Below are 20,177 nucleotides of genomic sequence, written 5' to 3'. Positions count from 1 at the left end.
TGTGAATAATCAGGAGTTTTAAATATAAAACAAGTCTGCACACCAATATTTACATATTTCTTCATATTATTTATAAAATGACAGCATTAGCCAGCAATAAGTGCTGAAGGTATGGTAGGTTGCCCACTTGGGCCATAGCATCACCTGGCACAACCTTTCATCGGGGAAATCTGCCAATCAAAAGCCCCCAAAACAGACATATTTTATCCCCAAAAGATACTTGCACATGTCTACCCTGGGGAATCATCCCAGATGAAAGACACAGGTAGTCTTTACAGCACTATCTACAGCAATGATAAGGGAATGAAAACTACCAAGACAGAAGGGAAGTGAATAAACTGGGGTCCAGCAATGCAGTGGCAACCAACCAGCTTTGTCCACTCAAACACGGGCTGCGGAGGAGTAAGAGAGGCCAGCAGGAGAGTGAACATATCCAAAGTATATACTATGTACAACAGGCCCATTATTTTGAATAATTAATATATGACAATAAAAATATGAAAAAGGATTTATTTCTAAGGACCTAAATTTTAGAAATAAAGACATGAAAAGATGAGTGAGCAATGATATTAAAAAATATTCAAATGTCTTACACATATATTAGTACCATGTAATAATAATAATTAACTTTCCTTGAACATTAATGTGTTCATCTAAATTGTTTTATAGTAATCCTCTCAGATGGAATTATTTCATTTTATAATAGAAAATGCGCTTTTAAGACATCAAAAAATGTGTCAATAATTGTACAGCCAATAAATATTTTACAAATGAGGGATTCCAACTCAGTTGGCCTAACCCTACAGTGTGGACTGTTAACTTTAGACAGAGTGTGCGCAGGTAGGAAGGGCTGAAAATTGTACACAGAGAGTTAAATGACTCAGAGGGAGCTCTTCAGAGATTGTTTTCTATCTTTTAAAATGATTCATTTCTGTGTGTGTGTGTGCGTGCGCGTGCGAGTGCACGTGTGCACACAAACACACATAGATGTCCTTCATTTGCATGTTAGTTCTAACAGAGCCCAGAAGAGAACATTAGACCCCCTAGAACTGGAGCTACAGGCAGTTGTGCGCTACCCAGTATGGGTGCTGAGTTGATCTAGGTCCTCTGGAACAGCAGCAAGTGCTCTTAACCACTGAGCCATCGGCCCAGCCCTCTTGTTTATATTCTGTCTTAAGAAATCTAAAACACAAAATAAAATAGAAATCTAGGTCAGCAAAATCAGAGTAAGTGTCATACAAAAGACGAGTATGACATTAAATTCTACAAGCTAATTTACCAAATTCTATAAAGTGATAGTTATTGTGACTTGGTAGAATTATAAGAGCATTTCAATTTTTTAAAACCTATTTGTATTTTCCTAAAATAAATACTTAATAGTTACAAGACTTAAAACACTATGGAAAGATTTAGCAAGAACATTGTTATCCACTACTCAAAATGTTAGCCTCAGAGACTTCTCGCACTGACTGCACAGGGAATGGCCTCGCAGCCAGAGCCTGGGAGCCACCTGGTCCAGCTCCACACAAAGCAATCCTACATGCACCAGCATCCTGCTTCTGCTTTTCTCTGAATCAAAAGCAGCGTTCATGATGGGGGAAGGTCTACTCACTGTGGTCTCTACCATTTCCAGCAACAGCTTCATCTATTGGTTCCAATAAACAATCCATTTAGTATGCTGGCCTTGGGAAACACAACTTTTCAGCACAGATGTTCGTCAGGAAAAGTCCTGCTTTTTATTAACCTATATTCAGCCTAAACTTGGTTTAGTCACCACAGCCTCTTATGATCCTAATCCAAATAAAATTTCCTCACCCTGGTGTGGAACACCCTGCAATAAACTGCAAAAACATATTGTAAATAGTTCAGCTGGCAGGGGGCTCAAGCGAGGCCTATTACTCTTTTATGAACTAAGTCTTACACACACACACACACACACACACACGCACACACACACACGCACACACAACGTCTTCACATGGCATTTGCACAAGCAAAGGTTTGGCCTATGTCCTAATAGAAGTATCAAGGATTCAGGCTGCAGCCAGCCTGCCTTCCTACAAAGGAAGGATCACTATTTTGATCAGTGTATGTATGCCCCTTCTTTGGCATAGTATAGCTATAAACAGAGGAAGCACAGAAAGACTCATTCTTGACAAATAGGACCTCATAAAATTGCAAAGCTTCTGTAAGGCAAAGGACACTGTCAATAAGACAAAACAACAACCAACAGAATGGGAAAAGATCTTTACCAACTCTACCTCTGATAGAGGGCTAATATCCAATATATACAAAGAACTCAAAAAGTTAGACTTCAGAGAACCAAATAACCCTATTAAAAAATGGAGTACATAGTTAGACAAAGAATTCTCAACTGAGGAATACCAAATTGCTGAGAAGCACCTAAAGAAATGTTCAACATCCTTAATCATCAGGGAAATGCAAACCAAAACAACCCTGGGATTCCACTTCGCACCAGTCAGAATGGCTAAGATCAAAAACTCAGGTGACAGCAGATGCTGGTGAGGATGTGGAGAAAGAGGAACACTCCTCCACTGCTGGTGGGATTGCAAGCTGGTACAACCACGCTGGAAATCAGTCTGGCAGTTCCGCAGAAAATTGGACATAGTACTACCTGAGGGCCCAGCTATACCACTCCTGGGCATATACCCAGAAGATGCTCCAACATGTAATAATGACACATGCTCCACTATGTCCACAGCTTCATTATTTATAATAGCCAGAAGCTGGAAAGAACCCAGATGTCCCTCAACAGAGGAATGGGCCCAAAAAATGTGGTACATTTACACAATGGAGTACTACTCATCTATTAAAAAGAATGCTTCATGAAATTTGCAGGCAAATGGATGGAATTACAAAATATCAACCTGAGTGAGGTAACCCAGTCACAGAAGAACACACATTGTATGCACTCACTGATAAGTGGATATTACCCAAAATGCTCAGAATACCTAGGATGCAACTAACAAACCATATGAAATCCAAGAAGAAGAAAGACCTGGATACTTCTGTCCTTAGAAGTGGAAACAAAATAATCACTGGAGAAAGAGGAACACTCCTCTACTGCTGGTGGGATTGTAAGCTGGTACAACCACTCTGGAAATCAGTTTGGTGGTTCCACAGAAAACTGGACATAGAACTACCTGAGGATCCAGCTATACCACTCTTGGGCATATACCCAGAAGATGCTCCAACATATAGTAAAGACACATGCTCCAATATGTCCACAGCAGCCTTATTTATAATAGCCAGAAGCTGGAAAGAACCCAGATGTCTCTTGACAGAGGAATCGATACAGAAAATGTAGTACATTTACACAGTGGAGTACTATTCAGCTATTAAAAAATGAATTCATAAAGTTCTTAGGCAAATGGATGGAACTAGAAAATATCATCCTGAGTAAGGCAACCCAACCACAAAAGAACACACATGGTATGCACTCACTGATAAGTGGATATTAGCCCAGAAGTTCGGAATATCCAAGATACAATTCAAGACCACATGAATCTCAGAAGAAGGAAGACCACAGTGTGAATACTTAAGTCCTTCTTAGAATCAAAGATCAAAACACCCATCAGAGGAGATACAGAGACAAAGTTTGGAGCAGAGACTGAAGGAAAGACCATCAGTGACTGTCCCACCTGGGGATCCATCACACATACAATTACTAAACCCAGATACTATTGTGGATGCCAACAAGTGCTTGCTGACCAGAGCCTGATATAGCTGTCTCCTGAGAGGCTCTGCCAGTGCCTACAAATACAGAAGTGGATGCTCTCAGCCATCCATTGAACTGAGCACAGGGTCTCCAATGGAGGAGCTAGAGAAAGAACCCAAGGAGCTGAAGGGGTTTACAGCCCCATAGGAGGAACAGCAATATGAACTAACCAGTAACCCCAGAGCTCCCAGGAACTAAACCACCAACCAAAGAGTACACAATGGGGGACTCAAGGCTTTAGCCACATATGTAACAGAGGATGGTCTTGTGGAACATCAATGAGAGGAGAGGCCCTTGGCCTTGTGAAGGCTCGATGCCCCAGTGTAGGGGAATGTCAGGACAGGGAAGCAGGAGTGGGTGGGTTAGTGAGCAGGGGGAGGGGGCATGGGGTAGGGGTATTTTCAGAGGGGAAATGAGGAAAGGGGATAAATTTTGAAATGTAAATAAAGAAAATATCTAATAAAAAATGGAAAAAAGAGAAAAACCTCATTTTTTAATGTGACTGCTGACTCCCCAAAATTCGTGCCTCAGCTGCCATAAGCTAGAAATGAATTTTCTAAGATGTTAAGAGTCCAAGAGAATTCAATTTATATATATCAGGGATCTCCTTAAAGAAATACCCCTGCTGACTCCAGGCTGCACAAACTCAAGCGATAAACTAAAGAGGGAAATACAAGGTCAGTCAGATGAGAGGGCTAAGGGTCACCACAGGGTGCTACCTCTTTAAGTGGAATAAGCAGAAGGAAATGGCTTTAACTCAGTTAGTCACATGGGATAAATAAAATCATATGAGGGAAATTTATGACCCCAGGTCTCTTCCATTCATGGCTGTAGGTGAGGTGGTAGCCCCCTTTCCTTGAACATCTTGCTTTTGTATGCCTCTCTTGTGTGGTTCAGGTTCTACCCAGATGCCTTTCCTGTGGCCAGCTGTCTTACTAAGCAGCTCTGGCTCTCAATCATCAAGCCCCCTCCAGCAGCAGCCACACCAATGGGTCTGTACTGAGCTGATGACTGATCCCACCTCCCCCGGGTTTCTGAGTGTAAAGGTAACAAGTAGGAAGTAACACCTGCACCCTGCGTTACACATCACACAAGCAGACCTCCAGGTCAGGGACCAGGATTCAGGGTGGCTGAATTCCCAGCACATGGCAAGAGATGACCATGTTAACAAGCATGCCATCAGTGCTCCTGACCCCTGTGACACTTGGGAGCCAGTGCATCCATGCACACTGAAGAATAACTAAGATATTAAATGATTACCACCTGCTTAAGACTTCAGACATCAGGTTTTACATATTAAACCCTGCCCTATCTGGAATGCCAACTCAGATATATAACCACATAAGCCACATAAAAGGAAAACAGTACAATAGCCAGAATAAAGGAAAGTTGTAGCCAAAAAAAAAATCTGACCTTAAATTAGTCACCCTTTATTTGTTACTAATGAAATACTCATGGGCTACACTTCTAAAAATGAAGTACATTATTCAAAGCAGGTCCTGTAGGCATTTAGAAGAAATTCGGCTCGTCATTCTCTGATTCACCAGGCAGTGGGCACTGACTTCCTGACCCTGTGCAGCCAGGCTTCTGAGCTGTCCTCCTGCATCTGCAATGTGGTCCAAGTCTTTCCTGGTGGGGAAGGGTCTGCACCTCTGCTTGTGACAGAGCTCCTTCTTGTTTTCCCCTCCTCTGACCATCTGCTTGCTTGCAGGCTCCTTAGGAACTAGGCCTCCATAGGAACTAGAATGAATGATCTTAAGGAACTCTGCCCTGGGCCCTCTGCTTTGCTCAATCTACCATCCCCCAACACCCATTCTTGACTGTGTCTCTCTGATAACTCCATCTAAAGCCCCTAGCACTTCCAGAACACAATTCTGTCTGACTTCTGTTCTCTGAAGTGCCTTACCCAAAGAATTTGCCAAAATCAAACTCACATCTCCCTCATTTCCATTTCTTTCTCTTTTTCTTTAGATAAAAAAAAAAAAAGAAAAGAAAAGTGTAGCCCTGGCTGACCATGAACTCAGAGAACAGCCTACCTCAACCTTGAAAGCCCTGAACTTAAAGATGTGACTGGGCACCAATAAAGCCTTATACAGGAGAGTCTGGCTCAGCAGGACTGGGAGTCATGTGACCTAAATTCCATTTCTAGTAAAACAGATAACAGATGATGGCAAAACCTTACAGATTGAACAAACACACAAGCAGGCTAGAAGAGCCTTGAACTAGACCTTTCTGCCATGTGGCAGTCAGCCCTTCCTAACCATGAGTAAGGGAGGATAGGTCTGAACTCTCCAAAGGAAAAGGGAGGTGGGACAAAGTGAAAGAAAACAATGAGGTGTCACAAATACAAACCTGAAGAATGGAACACAAACCTGAAGAATGGAACAGAAACGCTTGCATTGATTGGGTCCCAGTGACAGAATCCTGGGCGTAGCACTTGTGGGCTGAAGGGCTGCTTTGCTAAGGTCACGGGACAAGATCTGACTAAAGCACCTCTGGGTGGAAGAGCTGTTCAGCTCACAGTTTTGAGGCTGGACAGGCAGGGTAGGCAGTGCTCAGTAGTCAGGAAGGCAGCTCAATTACTTGCTGAGATCAATTAGCAAGCAGTGAAGATTCCAGCTAGAACAGGGCCAGGCTGTAACCCCCAGAGCCCACCCACAGAAAGCCCCTTCTGTCAGCAAGGCCCCACTTCCGAAAGGTCCCATAACCTCCCAAGTAGTGCCACTGGCTGGGGACAAAGGATTGAAACAAATGGACTTATGGGAATCATTTCACATCCAAACCGTAGCATTCCCTGCCCTATGGGCCCATGACCATCTCATAATACAAAAGGTACTCAGTCTAACTTCAAAAGTTCAAAACAGAGACTGAGAAGCTGTACACAGCAGCTTATGCCTGCAGCCCAGGAAACTGGGAGACCGAGGCAGGACTTTGATGCTCGCAAGGCCAGTTGGGGCTATTGTGTGAGATTTGTCTTCTAAAAGGAAAACTGGGGCTGGAGAGTAGCTCAGTTAGTAAAGTACTTGCCACATATGCACGAGACTTGAGTTCAAATCTCCAGCTTCCACATAAAAAGCCCTTGTGGCTGTGCATGCCTGTAATCCCAGCACAGGAATGGTGGAGACAGCAGGATCCCTTGGGCTCACTGGCCAGCCCATTTAACCAAATCAGTGAGCTCTAAGTTCAGTGAGACCCTGCCTCAAACAGTAAAGTGAAGAGTAACTGAGGAAGGCATCTAGTGTCAACCTCTGGCCTCCACACGAGTACCAATATATACATGTGTGCACACAAAAGAGAAAATAAAAATATATAAGTAACCAAGGATGGAAGAAGCAAACTGACGAGAATATTCAAAATTTGAGAAAGAGGTCTACCAAGGTATTTGGAGTGCAAAACTAACACAAAAATCTTTTTCAATGATCAAACTGGCAAAAATCAGTAAACAGTACATATACAGGTGTGGTCTGCACACAGCTGTGTCTGCACACTGCATTTACTTTCTTAGGAACAAGTTTATTGAAACTTAAAATGTCTAAAGTATGTCATTACAGTCTAAGCACAACAGACAAGAGGCACAGACATGTGGAAGGACAGATATTCACAGAAGTTACTCACAGAATTTCTTTAAATACAGGAAACTAGACAAGCTAGTCCTTGTGGCTCATGCCTATAATCCTAGCACTAGGGGAGGTGAGGCAGGAGGATTACAGTCTGCCTGGGCTATGGAGCAAGGTTTGAGTTGGCATGGGCTACATAATGATATACTGTCTCATAATAAACAAACAGAGAAATTAAGCAATCAAACCAGAAACAGCTGAAATCACCCTCAAGGTCTCAAGGTGCACCTTAGAAAGTTAGTCAGGTAAATGATGGCAGACTAAAAAAACTGAAGACTATGCCCGCCCTCCCTCCCTCTCTCTCTCTCTCTCTCTCTCTCTCTCTCCACAGAAACCATGATCCATCTGTACGTATCTAAAATGTACCCAAAGGACACAAAAGACTCTTAGCATACACAAGAGCTACCTATGGACCCTGCTTACTGTAGCTCTGTGTTCAGCGGCCGAGTTACATTAGCCTAGGGATCCATCCATCACTGGAAAACCAAGTAAAGAAAATGTGCTAAGTATACACCTAGCCATAAAGAAGTATGAACTCACGCTATAGAAAAGCGGATGAAGCCAGAGAGTGTGTTAACTGTAACAAGCCAGACTAAGAAAGACAAATGTACCATGTTTTCTCTCATGAGACCTAGATAAAAATATACGGGAAGTAAGTGGAACTACTGAGTGACAGAGAAGGAAACAGTGGGAGGGTGCAGGCGAGGGTGACAGGCGGTGAACACGGTCCAAGTTCACAAAGCCACTGTTCTGGGCTGTAAAGGTGAGCACTCTCACCTGAAGATGCACTACTCAGCACTGAAGTTTGTGTCTGACTCAGCCCGCAGTAATTCCATGGTAACTAAGACACTTAAGACAGAAATAAATCACAACGTGGTCATCTTTCTCTAAGGAACCTTCCAGAACCTGTTACCACCATGCTTTACCAGTGCAGCTCTTCAAAAGAGTAAGTGCCCACCTGACAGCACTAGCCCTACTAGCACCTCTCCTACCACACCGACATCATATATCCATTTTCTGAACGTGCCAGGATGCAGCAAGGTTCTTGGACTCTGTTCAGGCTTTTGCTGCTGCTTCCAGTCTCTCATCTCTCTGCCTCCCAACCCTCACTCACCTATACAATCTTCATGGTCAGAAACAATTCCCCCAGAAATACACAGTAAGAGGACGCTTAAATATTTGTCCGTAACTATCCACAAACTCACTTTCTATACCTCTCATTTGTAAGGAACACTGCTGGGTGGCTTTACTATATTGTACAATTAAAATTATGAATGACATGTTGTATTTCCTCCAGATATAGAAATTATCTTAATATGGTGAAGACAAACTACCAAAAACCACACTGGTGAGTAAATGTCCCATCTAGGATCCCAAGACTAGAACCCAGTGCAGGCTTCCTGGAGAGGCCTGAAGGATCTGACTAGAAGTGAGATGGGTAGATGAGTCCCATGGTGGCATGGGACAGGTAAGCTGAGATGCAAGGACTAGTTGTCACTACCATTGCCTTAGAAGCAGGCAGAGTGGTCAGAAAGTAACGGGTAGACACAAAGGTCTCTTGCATAGTTTAGAAAAACTGACTGGAAGTGGTATCTGGGGAAAGTAGCTGGCAGCTCTGGGTGGCATGAACTGTAGTGGGGACAAAGGGACAATAAGGAGCTGCAGGAAATGGATGGACGGATGGATGGATGGATGGATGGATAATGGAGGATGGATGGATGATGGATGGATGGATGGGTCTAGAAAGATGTCTTTGTGGTTAAGAGTACCAGCTTCTTTTCCACAGGATCACAGTACAATTCCCAGAACCCACAAGGCTGCTCGTAGCCTCTATAACTCCTGTTCCAGGGGGTCTGATGCCCTCTTCCAGCCTACTGGAACTGGACATACATGCAAACAAAATACCTATACACATACAACTGAAAATAAATAAATCTCAAAAGGTAAGGGACCCGGACCTCCCCAGCCTGAACTAGAAGAGCAGCTGCAGAGGGAGAAGCGCATTTAGACGAGTTCCAAAAGCTGCTCCCCGTAACACTCAGACTCTCGATGAGGGCTGTAAGAGACTGGCTTCTCAGCTGAGGAGAGAATGCTGCTACTATTTCTGACAGAGACAAGATGATAAGAGAAGTGGACCAATCTGCAGACTACACATGTTAAATGACACTATACAAAGAAGACCCTGTTGACAGGGGTCGCTTCTGAGGCTGACCTTCTGAGAGGTCCAACTTCTTAGGTAACATCCTTACAGCTATTACTTATCAATACTTATTCTTAACATGTCAACAGCATGACACCCAGGCTTCCTGTGAAGATCACAAAGCACCATGCTTTAGAGGTGTGGTAAGCTCTTGCTTAGAAGCAATGAGGCATGCAGACACATCTCCATACAGAATGATGCTGTTAGTTATACCACAGAACCCTCGCTAGACTCTATTATACTCACTATGTTCATTTAACATGCCACCCCACTCCCGCCAAAAAGAATTTTAAGTAACTTTCTTTAAGTCACTAAGAAGAGAAGTCATCTAGTTCCAATCCTTCACCCTGGATCTTGAGGGTCTGCACCTTTAGAGACAAATGAAATTATTCTTTCTTTCATCCTTCACGATGCTCTGCGCCCTCACCGCTGTTATTCTGATGAGACTCTATCTGCCAACTCCTGCCTTCAAAGTGCACCTGGTTTAACCTGACCACAGCTTGTCACACTCTGACCCTTACTTTTCATCCAAGAAGAGGGTGCAGGCCTTCAGGTTGTGGGTAACCTGTACACTCATGTAAAGGGGCTGTGAGAGGTGTGTCCAGCTCCAGCTATCCCATGACACGGGGGCTATACTTTACCTAGCTCACGGGGCAGTCCATACAATAGACAACACTATAGGTTAGTACTCAGCTGGATGCAATAAATTGGATCTGATACACTGGAAGTAGAAGGGGAAGCACTTCCAAACATCCTTGGAGAAATCTAGGCTGTGGCCTTGCACACATAGGATAACCCCAGAGCCCCCAAGGGAACAGGACACAGAGTAGCTAAAGCCCCCATGGTCATCCTGGGCTCACACTATGCAGTGCAGTGCGGCTTCCCGACTCAGGTCCTGCATTTTAAATGCACAGTGGGTATAAACATAGTGAACATAAGGAAACAAGCAGGGCAAACATCCACTTCAATCCAGGTGAGATTAATTTTGACACAAAGGTTACAATGTGAGACAATCATGTGTAAGCAAAATTCAGAATATCTGAGTGTGAATCCTAAGAAGGAAGAAAAATGATGAGTTTCAAAGTTTAAGGGATGTAGTAAATCGGGAATTTTGGTATAGCATTGGAAATGTAAATGAGCTAAATACCTAATAAAAAATGGGGAAAAAAAAAGATTTGCAACAATAAAAAGGTTAAAGACCTCACTGTAACTTTTTTTTTTTTTTTTTTTTTTTTGGTTTTTCGAGACAGGGTTTCTCTTTATAGCTCTGGCTGTCCTGGAGCTCACTTTGTAAACCAGGCTGGCCTTGAACTCAGAAATCCGCCTGCCTCTGCCTCCCGAGTGCTGGGATTAAAGGCGTGCGCCACCACGGCCGGCTAGACCTCACTGTAACTTAATGTGAGCCAGTCTCCAAAAAAAAAAAAAAAAAATTAAAAAAAGTATCTGAAAACCAGGTACCTGTGAGTTTGATCTTGGACAGCCGGGCCAAAATGCCAGGCAGATCGTCAGTGTGAAGCTTCATCTCTTTCCACTGCCTTTCTTCCTTTTTCTCTTTGGCTGTGTCGAGGGAATGGTCCACTATGGAGGTCGCCTCCCGCTCCACCAACTCCTCACTTGGCTTCCGGGACAGAGGCCGACTGGGCGCTGGGAAAGATGGCAGCTCATCCTCTTCCGCTCTAGCCTGCTCTGAAGATGTGTGTTCAAGGAAAGGAGACGCCGGCAGCTCTGGCTTTGGTTTGACTCGCTGGCTAAGGCCCCTGTGCAGCTGTGTGACATACTAGACAAACAGACAAATAGCACACAAATGAGGATGTCGGTTAATGGCTTCCACCAGTCTTATTTTTATGGTACTTGAAAAAGCTTCCTACATTTAAGATTGGTCAGCACAGCAAGCACCAACAGTGTGTGTAACGAAGACATCAGCACTGAAAGATGCAGAGGCCAAGTTAATTCCTTGGCTATGGCTTTCAATTTGTGGTTTAGAAAAATCTAGGAATCTAAGTTCCTGGCAAAGAATGTACATCTGTTATTCACTGACCTTTCTGCAGGATGGGCTTTCTAAATACAAGGAAGCCATCTTCAGATATCACCAAGGTCAGCTTTGGCTTCCTGAGCTCTAAAGCAACTGTCTAAGGGAGCTCACTGGAAGGCTTCACAGGGCCTCTCGCCTTAGAGCCCCGTGGGAATGCATGGGAATGCGGCAAGGACACTAGTTGCGGAGCTACAGCTACTTTTGCCTATCACTCACCAACTAGCAAAAACTGGTAATTACCAGTGACATTATGAGACCCCTTATTTCTCATGTCAATATATACTTCAGTTAATCTTCCCAACAGTATTTAAAGACAGTTCATTATTTATAACTTTTTTATTTATAAATGAGAACATCAAACTTATAAAAATTGACAAAACTGAATTTTAATAAGATTTTACATTCTTTAAATTTTAAGTTGAAGTATCCAAACAGAACACTAGACTATGAGTTTGGGAGCCATCCATGGCAGCTCTGTGAATTTCCAGCTGTACTCCTATTCTCTGGCCCTTTTCTATATAATTGAGTCACCATGCTGCCACAAGCTCATGGTGTGCCAGCATGTATACATCAAGCTCATGGTGTGCCAGCATGTATACATCAAGCTCATGGTGTGCCAGCATGTATACAGGCCTGTAAAACAACTAGACCATCAGTGCCCCTGGAACAGCACTGGAAAATTACAAAATCTTTTTTTCAGTCACCTCAGAAGTAAGTGTGTGTGTGTGTGTGTGTGTATGCGTGTTCACATGTAGAAAGGGTACAAACACAGTCACAGTTGAGCCTTGAGTGTCTCTACTCAGGAGACAACCTCTTATTTTTTTGAGACAGTCTCATCAAATGAGCTCAGCTGCGGGCCAGCAAGCCCAAGGATCCTAATTTTGTCCCTTTGAGCTGAGATGACAAGTGCCCACTAGTTCCATGCTGAGATGACAAGTGCCCACTAGCTCAGTGCTGAGATGACAAGTGCCCACTAGTTCCGTGCCTAGCTCTTTATGTTGGTTCTGAGGATCGAACCCAGGTCTTCATGGTGGCAATGCAAGCACTTTACTGACTGCACCATTCCCCAGCCCCTCAGAAGTAATGTTAAAAACTTTTCAAATATACAGATGATCTAAGAAAATAAAGGGGTCACACTGTTTAATGACTACTTCTGTATTACTGACGTATTTACAGAACTTCAAAGAATGTATGAAAGATGCATCATACAAGTTCAGCTTTTCCTAATTTTAGCCTGGTCGAAATATGCCATAAGTTTTCAATCTTTCTCCAAACTTAATCAATAAATCCAAGATCATATATTTAACCTCAAATGCCAGAATTATTCTGGTTTCGGTTAAGAATAATCAAAACAAGAGATTAAAGTTTTGGATAAACTTAAGAGAACACTAAATAAAAGCCCCTTTCAAACAGTACTTCCTAAAACTTTTCTTCTAATAGGAATCTTTGCAACCCCCACCCCAGCGAAAAGCAGAGGCAGAGAGCAGCTGAACGATAGCTTCTACTTACCATGCGCTTGAGGAAGCTCAAGTGCTGGAGCGTGACCCACTGGTTACTGACATTCCTGAGCAGACGTGTGACACTGTGTGGCAATCCCTGTATAGCTCTTCTCTCTAAATACCAGATACATCCTCCTACTGAGCCTGGAACAGAAAGACAAGGAAAGGAAGACATGTAGAAATGACAGCTGTTCACTCACAGTGCCCACAGCTACCTAAAGGCCAAGCCAAGCAGACTGATGCTCTGTGTGAGGCTGGGCTACAAACCACCTCTGCCTCCAACCCAGGAATGAGTGGCACTCATCAGCCTTAGGCTTAGGTCAGGAACAGTCTTCAGGAGGACCAGGGAAACCTCACTCTCACATCATAATGCGTACAACAATTCAGTGGAGCGTGGAGACTACCACAGTGTAGATGTTTCTAAGAAGAAAATACAACTCAGTGAGGCCACATCTTAAAAAGTAGAGAAGGTGGCATACATCTTTCCTTACTGAATGCCAGTAAACTGAGATGAAGGTTTCCATTTTGATTATGGTTGCATAGATAATACTACAAGGGAGGGGAAATACTTTTCAGTAAAATATGACCAGCAACCCAGTTAGGAATAAGCTCCTTCTGTTGCATCCAAATTTGAATTTTAATCACTTTATAAATGTCTCAAATCAACATGTGAGTGTGTGTGTGTGTGTGTGTGTGTGTGTCATACTGCAGTTACCCCCTTGCTTACCCTCTAGGTCCCCATCTTTTTTAATGTCTCCTCTCATGGCTTCCACAGCCTAGTTTCTCTGTGCTCTGTTTTCTGCTTTTTAGTTTCCTAGTGTGCCTCAATTTTCTTTGCATTGTGTAGTCATTTCCACTGGATTTAGGTATTCCCTCCTAGAGGAAGGCTCATAGTTCTTAAGAAGCTGACAAACCTACAGGGTTCAGTAAGCTTAGCAAGTTTTAAGATTGAAAAGGTCCCTCCTTGGAGTTATACAAGCAGTAACAGTTGCAAGGTAAAGGAGACTCCTGTGTGTAGCTTCCTGTAGGTGCACAGGGAACTGTAGGGATGCAGTTTTCCTGAGCTATCCATCACCCATTCTGGGGTGGCCTTTTCAGTGATGCCCAATTGTCCCCCACTCCTGTAAGTAACCCCTCACCCATAATCCTGTAAGTATTCAAATAAACTCATTTGGCACCAAGTTATACTTGGGTGGACTAGTTTCTTGCTCAGTCACCCAACGTCCTATCTGAGGTGAATGGACGTTTATATCTCCATACATACAATATAATTATCTGTCAGTTTATATAAACAATACTTTGGTGATTTAAATAAGAATGTCTCCCATAGGCTCATATATTTGAGTACCTAGACCCCAGTTAGTGGAACTGTTTGAGAAGAATTCAGAGGCATGGCCTTGTTGGAGGAAGTGTTAATAGGAGTAGGCTTTGAGGTTTCAAATGTTCATGTCATCCCCAGTTAGTGCTCCCCCTCTCCCTCTTCCTCTTATAAGTTACCTTAGTCATGGTGTCTCTTCACAGCAACAGAAAAGTAACCAAGACAACTACCTGTCCCTAAAAACGGGTAATTATTAATCTTTAACTCATTTCTGAAGCTGCAGTATGCCAATATCTGATTACTTTTGGTGTCTTCATGTGAGTGGACAGCCTTAGGTCTCTAAGGCCACTTCTTTCTCACATTCATCTCTATCCTTTATTGCAGGTTCCAGGAGCATCTTGAACTCTTCCGTTCTCACCTAATGAATCAACATGTTCACTCAACTCTGTCCCTCTCTATCCCTACCGAGAGACTCTATGATCTTACATTGGAGTAGAGTAACAGCAGTCAGAGTGAAGACAGTCATCAGCCTTCATGCATCTCCTTTCTTTTCCAACCCATGTTTCACAGATTGCACCCCTTCAACCTCCCCAAACAGTATTACCATCTTGGGACTGAAGGTTCAAATGTCTGTGCCTGTATTCAAACCATCATGCCCTACATAGCACTCACACAAACGTGGGTATCTCCTTTATCACAGCAATGCTGCTTCATGACCTCACAACTAAGCCGATCACACATAACTGAATCAACTTTATTTATACTGCTTCCTCGCATGCAATCTATTCTCTACTTATCAAATGTTCAATCTCTTTCCACTGTTCTACAATGTTATATCATGTTTTATGACAGCACTTTTTCTTTTATTCTTCTCCCCTATATTATATCCTGACCACAGTTTCCTCTCCCACCCACCCACCTCAACCTCCCCTCTTAGCCAGATCCACTCCTCCTCCATCTCACTTCAGAAAAGGGTAGGCTTCCCATGTGTTATCAAGCAAACCTAGCATAACAAGTTACAATAAGACTAGCACATTCCCTCATATTAAGGCTGGACAACGCAACACAGTAGAAGGAAAGGGGTCCCAAGAGCAGGCAAAAGAGTCAGAGACATTCTCTACTCCCACTGTTAGGCATTCCATAAGAACACTGAGCTATACAACCATAACATAGAGAGGACCTTGATAAGACCCATGTAGGCACCCTGAGTGTCAGTTCAGTCTCTATGAATTCCTATGAGCCCTGGTTAGCTGATTCTTCCAGCCATGTTCTTATGACCTCTCTGGCTCCTACAATCCTTATTCCTCTTCCATGGGCTTCCCCAATCTCTGCCTAGTGTTTGGCCATGGATCTCTAAATCTGAAGCAAACTGTTCTCATCTGTTATAGAATGCAGTGCTTGGAATGAAACAGCCTCTATCTTCACTAGACAGGCAGTGCCTGCTTGCAAGAGTCCATCAGGATCCAGCTTGATAGCTTCTGGCATTCCCTCCCAGAGGGGTTGGGGAGGACATGGACTCTCACCTGAGATTCCAGCCACTCCTCACAACCATTTGTTTGCTATTCTGCCTTAACTGCATGTGGCCTCAGGGCTTAGAGATACTAGAGTAATAAGGCTGGGAAAGGTGCCATTTCATGGCTATGGGGAAGCCATCATCCACACTGGGTACAAACTTGCAAGTGCAGCTGCTTTGATATCCCCTCCTACTCCTGCCAGTAGTCCCTTCACCCATGCTCTATAAGCAACCCAATAAAAACAATGGCTCCCTAGGCTGAACTTTGGTGGAACCATCCTTTGGTTTTTGATTAGGACCTTATGATGAGAGAGTAGGCACTGTTTTCGTCTCCCCAAGGAAAGATTTCTCAAAACACCATCATCATAGTGTTTAGTTCTTCAGATGGCAGAGTCTCTCCTTTAGTCAGCTCTGCTACCACAGCTCCTGGACACTTGCCATATAACAAAGTGAAATGACATTTGGTAACTGATTAGCACAAGTAGACTTCCTGAATTGTGAGAACAAGTCCTGTCCTTGGAAATACAAAGCCATTATCTGAAAGTAGAGGTAAGCCAATTTGGCACTGAAGTCATATCTTCAAATCGCAATAATGACACGCTTACTTTCAAGTGAATGGATATATGTTTGCCTTGGAACCACCCTGGAAATTCGTTCTGGATTAAATGGGTCAATCTGAAACTGTACAGAATGGCTGTAACAACACTGTGAGGGGTGGGGAGAGACACAGCTTGGAAACTGTATTTATAAGTGACTTGGTTTTGTCAAAGTGTGTCAAGTGTCCATGAACAAATACATAGAAAATGAAAGCAATTTCAGGCCTGAGTAAACACATGAAAACACACTTTAAGATACACGGGACTTTCAACAGATACATTAAAATCTGAAGAGATAACCAGATATTGATATTGAATATCAGATAATGATATTCGTCACTAACACTGGACTGCGACTGCAGGGCTTTGTAAATCAACTAAGGAGACTTAAAGTTCCTGAACCATATTGAGTGGAAATGAGAAAAACTTAAACTTTTATGAGCCAACTCAGAAGTAACTGCTAGTTACTTAATGACCCCAATGATCCTTCTCTGTCAACTCTTCCCATCACACTTCTTAGAGGGACCTTTCATACATTTACATATGAGCAGATTTTTCTGAAGATATGCTCAATTTCAGAAAGTAAGCTATTAGTTCCCACTGTTTTACAACTCCAGAGGCTGATCCTGGAACGGGGGTGGGGGTGGGGGGTGCGTATGCAACCTATCTCCTAGCATGATGAGGCTCAAGAGTCAAAATAGAATTGTCCTATAAGAAGCTGAAGTACTGCCAGGCAGTGGTGGCGCATGCCTTTAATCCCAGCACTCAGGAGGCAGAGGCAGGCGGATTTCTGAGTTCGAGGCCATCCTGGTCTACAAGGTGAGTTCCAGGACAGCCAGGGCTACACAGAGAAACCCTGTCAAGAACCCCGCCCCCCCCCCAAAAAAAAAAGGTGCTGAAATACCAAACAGAAAAGTAGAAAGAAAGGTTGCCCTGAGGAATCTGTATACAAAGAAGAAGCTATAGAGAGAATAGTCAAGCACTGAGAAGAGATGAGCCCTCTAAGAATGAGTACCGAGTGTCTGCATCGAGGAATACTCACAATCAGCGATTACAGAAAGTAACAAAGAAGTGAGTCAAGAAAGACTCACAACAGACACCACACACACATACATACACACACACACACACACACACACACGAAGAACCCCATAAACTTTTTATTTTTAGAAAATGACAGTCATATGAAAAGAGGTGTCCAAGGAGGCTCCATCACTCATCGCACAGCTTTAACAATTACCAAGTACTGCCCAACTTTGTCTCTTCTACCCACCCTTCCACTTCCTGCCCTGGTTTATGAGCCAGAAGGTACCTTTGAGATCACCTAGCTCAGTTACCGTATTATAGACGCGTAAATGTTTCATTAAAGAAAGTCAAATGATCTGCACTGGGATCATACAAACTCATGGGAGAAAAGAGCTTTAAGGAAGCATTGTGAGCACCACAGTCAGCCAGACGCGGTGGGCAGTGTGTGTGTGACAGGGAGGCCTACAGGATGGTTCTGGGCTGTGAGAAGGTACACAATGACTTCTACTATCTTGTCTGTACTATGGATCACTTTGCCACCATCCATGGATACTAGTCACAAAACCAACCTCCTCTTTAATATTTCTACCAGCACAATCTCATTCATTCACAAATGACTGAGCATCATCAATGCCCATAGGCATTGTTCTGGGCATGAGGGATACAGTGGTGAACCAGGGAGACAGACTATTTTTACCTTCACAAAGTGTTTATCTTACTGGGAGGAACACATTAAATTGTTGCACATCTGTACTGCAGGTGTGAACAATTACACCATGTGTTATTCATGATAAATTAATATGATATAAGAAAAGAAGGATAAAGACTACTATTTTAGGTAGAGTGCTAAGGTTGGCCTCTCTGAAAAGGTAAACTATAGGAGTTTTTCAAGAGTTTGTGATAAACATACATCTGTCAAAAGTCCTTCTGATGGAAGGAGCCATACTGTTGGTACAGCGCTGGCTCAATGGGATTCAGTTGGCAGTTATCATTATCATGGTGATTAAGGTAACACTTTAAGCTGGAAGAGAGCTCCTTAACGGGGGCAGGTGCGCCTCTTGTCATTAAAAGGCAGTGGCCAGGAACCGCGGCTCTCACGTGCCAGGCTTGTGGAGCCCCATGGTTTATCCTGCCCCTCCAGCTTGCACTGTCTGAAACTCCAAAGAGCACGGGATATCAAACCGTAGGGTCTACCTGGCCTACGGTGCAAAGCTGGTCCACAATACTTGGCCTCGTCCCTTCAGGTTACCCTAAAGGTCACCTCCCTACCAAGTGACAAGCCAAGGGCTTCCAAGGTTGCAGGCGGCCGGCAACACGGTCCCGCGCATGGCAAAAAAAGAAAACAATTCGTCCACGATCATTCTCAACCGGGTACAATACCTGTGAGGAGGCGCGAGGAAATGGTGTGCGGGGACGCGGCCATAACGCACTGGTGCAGCCGTCCCCAGGACCCCAGGATGCCTCTCACCTCACCGGCTCCTGGGCGCCGCCATCTTGCTAGCCCGCCCTCTGAGTGAGGCGGGACTTCCTCTCGTCACTTCCGGCTCCCAGTGCTCTCTCAAATCTAGGCTAGCGGAGCTTAATAGAGATCGGACGGTGGAGCCTTCCCCCCCCTCAGACGCTCCAGATGTAGACTAGGTGAGCACTCTGCCCCGGAGGCACAGACCGCGGGAGCCCGCGGGCGGAAGGCGTGCCGTGCCGGGGTTAGGGCTCTGGAGTCCGGCCCGGCCCGGCCCGGCAGTCCCCTGAGCTTGAAAGACTTGAATGCCTCCTCAGTTGTCACCCAGGCTTATCTTGCGTAGCCTGTTGGCTTCTCGTGGAGTTTGGTAAGTAAAAAAACGAGGAAGAAAGAAACTCATTAAAAGAGCAAAACATGACTTACAAGGGCAGTTTGTGTTTGCTTTCAGCGATGAGGTGAGATCTCTGTGGTTCACCTCAGGTGCTGATCGGGGCCACTGAGACAGGAGTTTGTGTAAGAGCACGCACTGTGTCTCTGCAGCAAGAACTGGTCTTGGTGAGCGTCATCCCGATAGGGATAAGGTAGAAAGAGCTATGGAATGAGGTTAGCATTTCTGTGAAGTAGGCTAAAGAAAGGCTTTGAAGAGCCAACTTGCTGCTCAGTAGAAGGAACTGTGAGAGGTTTCCAGTTTACCAGGAAGACAGAGCAGAGAATGGGATTTTCTGAGACCCATCCCAGGTCATCACTGTGGACCTAGGATAATGGTTGTCCCCATCAAATTAATGTTAGACTAAGGAAGAAGAGCATGGATTTCTGGTGATAACTGAAAAGTTAACAACTTTGTTCAATCCACTGTTTTGCAAGCACTTTGAAATGCTGTGTTAAGTGAAATATTACAAAGTACAAACCTTAAATAAACAAATGAAAAGCACAATTTGGGATCTAATCACACCAACAGTGAGTGCTGCTTAGGTGAGGCCTTTTGCTTTGCAGCCATCTTGGTTAATTAGACCCACAGTTCCTGGAACTCTGATCATCATAAATAAGTTAGCCCTTTACAAACTAGACCTCAGATACCTAGCTCGATGGTTACATGATATGGAACCCGAGGGCTAGAGAGATTGAGTGGTTCAAACAATAGATTGTATAGCAATCTACTGTACTTCCTGTCTCTTTAT

The 20,177-nt window shown here is 43.8% G+C and overlaps 1 protein-coding gene across 1 annotated transcript in view; it reads right to left on the bottom strand.

Annotated features, from left to right (window-relative positions):
- The window catches only part of Cox10 (cytochrome c oxidase assembly factor heme A:farnesyltransferase COX10), a 119,282-nt gene extending 100,237 nt beyond the window's left edge, over positions 1 to 19,045 (bottom strand). Inside the window, exons 1-3 of the mRNA XM_021177982.2 lie at positions 18,921 to 19,045; positions 13,098 to 13,231; positions 11,015 to 11,333 (exon numbers count right to left, since the gene is read on the bottom strand). Coding sequence (XP_021033641.1) covers positions 11,015 to 11,333; positions 13,098 to 13,231; positions 18,921 to 18,963 — 496 coding nt within the window. The 5' untranslated portion in view covers positions 18,964 to 19,045. The remainder of the gene's footprint in view (positions 1 to 11,014; positions 11,334 to 13,097; positions 13,232 to 18,920) is intronic.
- Positions 19,046 to 20,177: the final 1,132 nt, after the last annotated feature.

Source organism: Mus caroli, unplaced genomic scaffold, assembly GCF_978045245.1.
Source record: "Mus caroli unplaced genomic scaffold, Mus_caroli_1 scaffold_13, whole genome shotgun sequence".
NCBI classification, from domain to species: Eukaryota; Metazoa; Chordata; class Mammalia; order Rodentia; family Muridae; genus Mus; species Mus caroli.
This window is presented reverse-complemented; position numbering and strand designations above follow the sequence as displayed.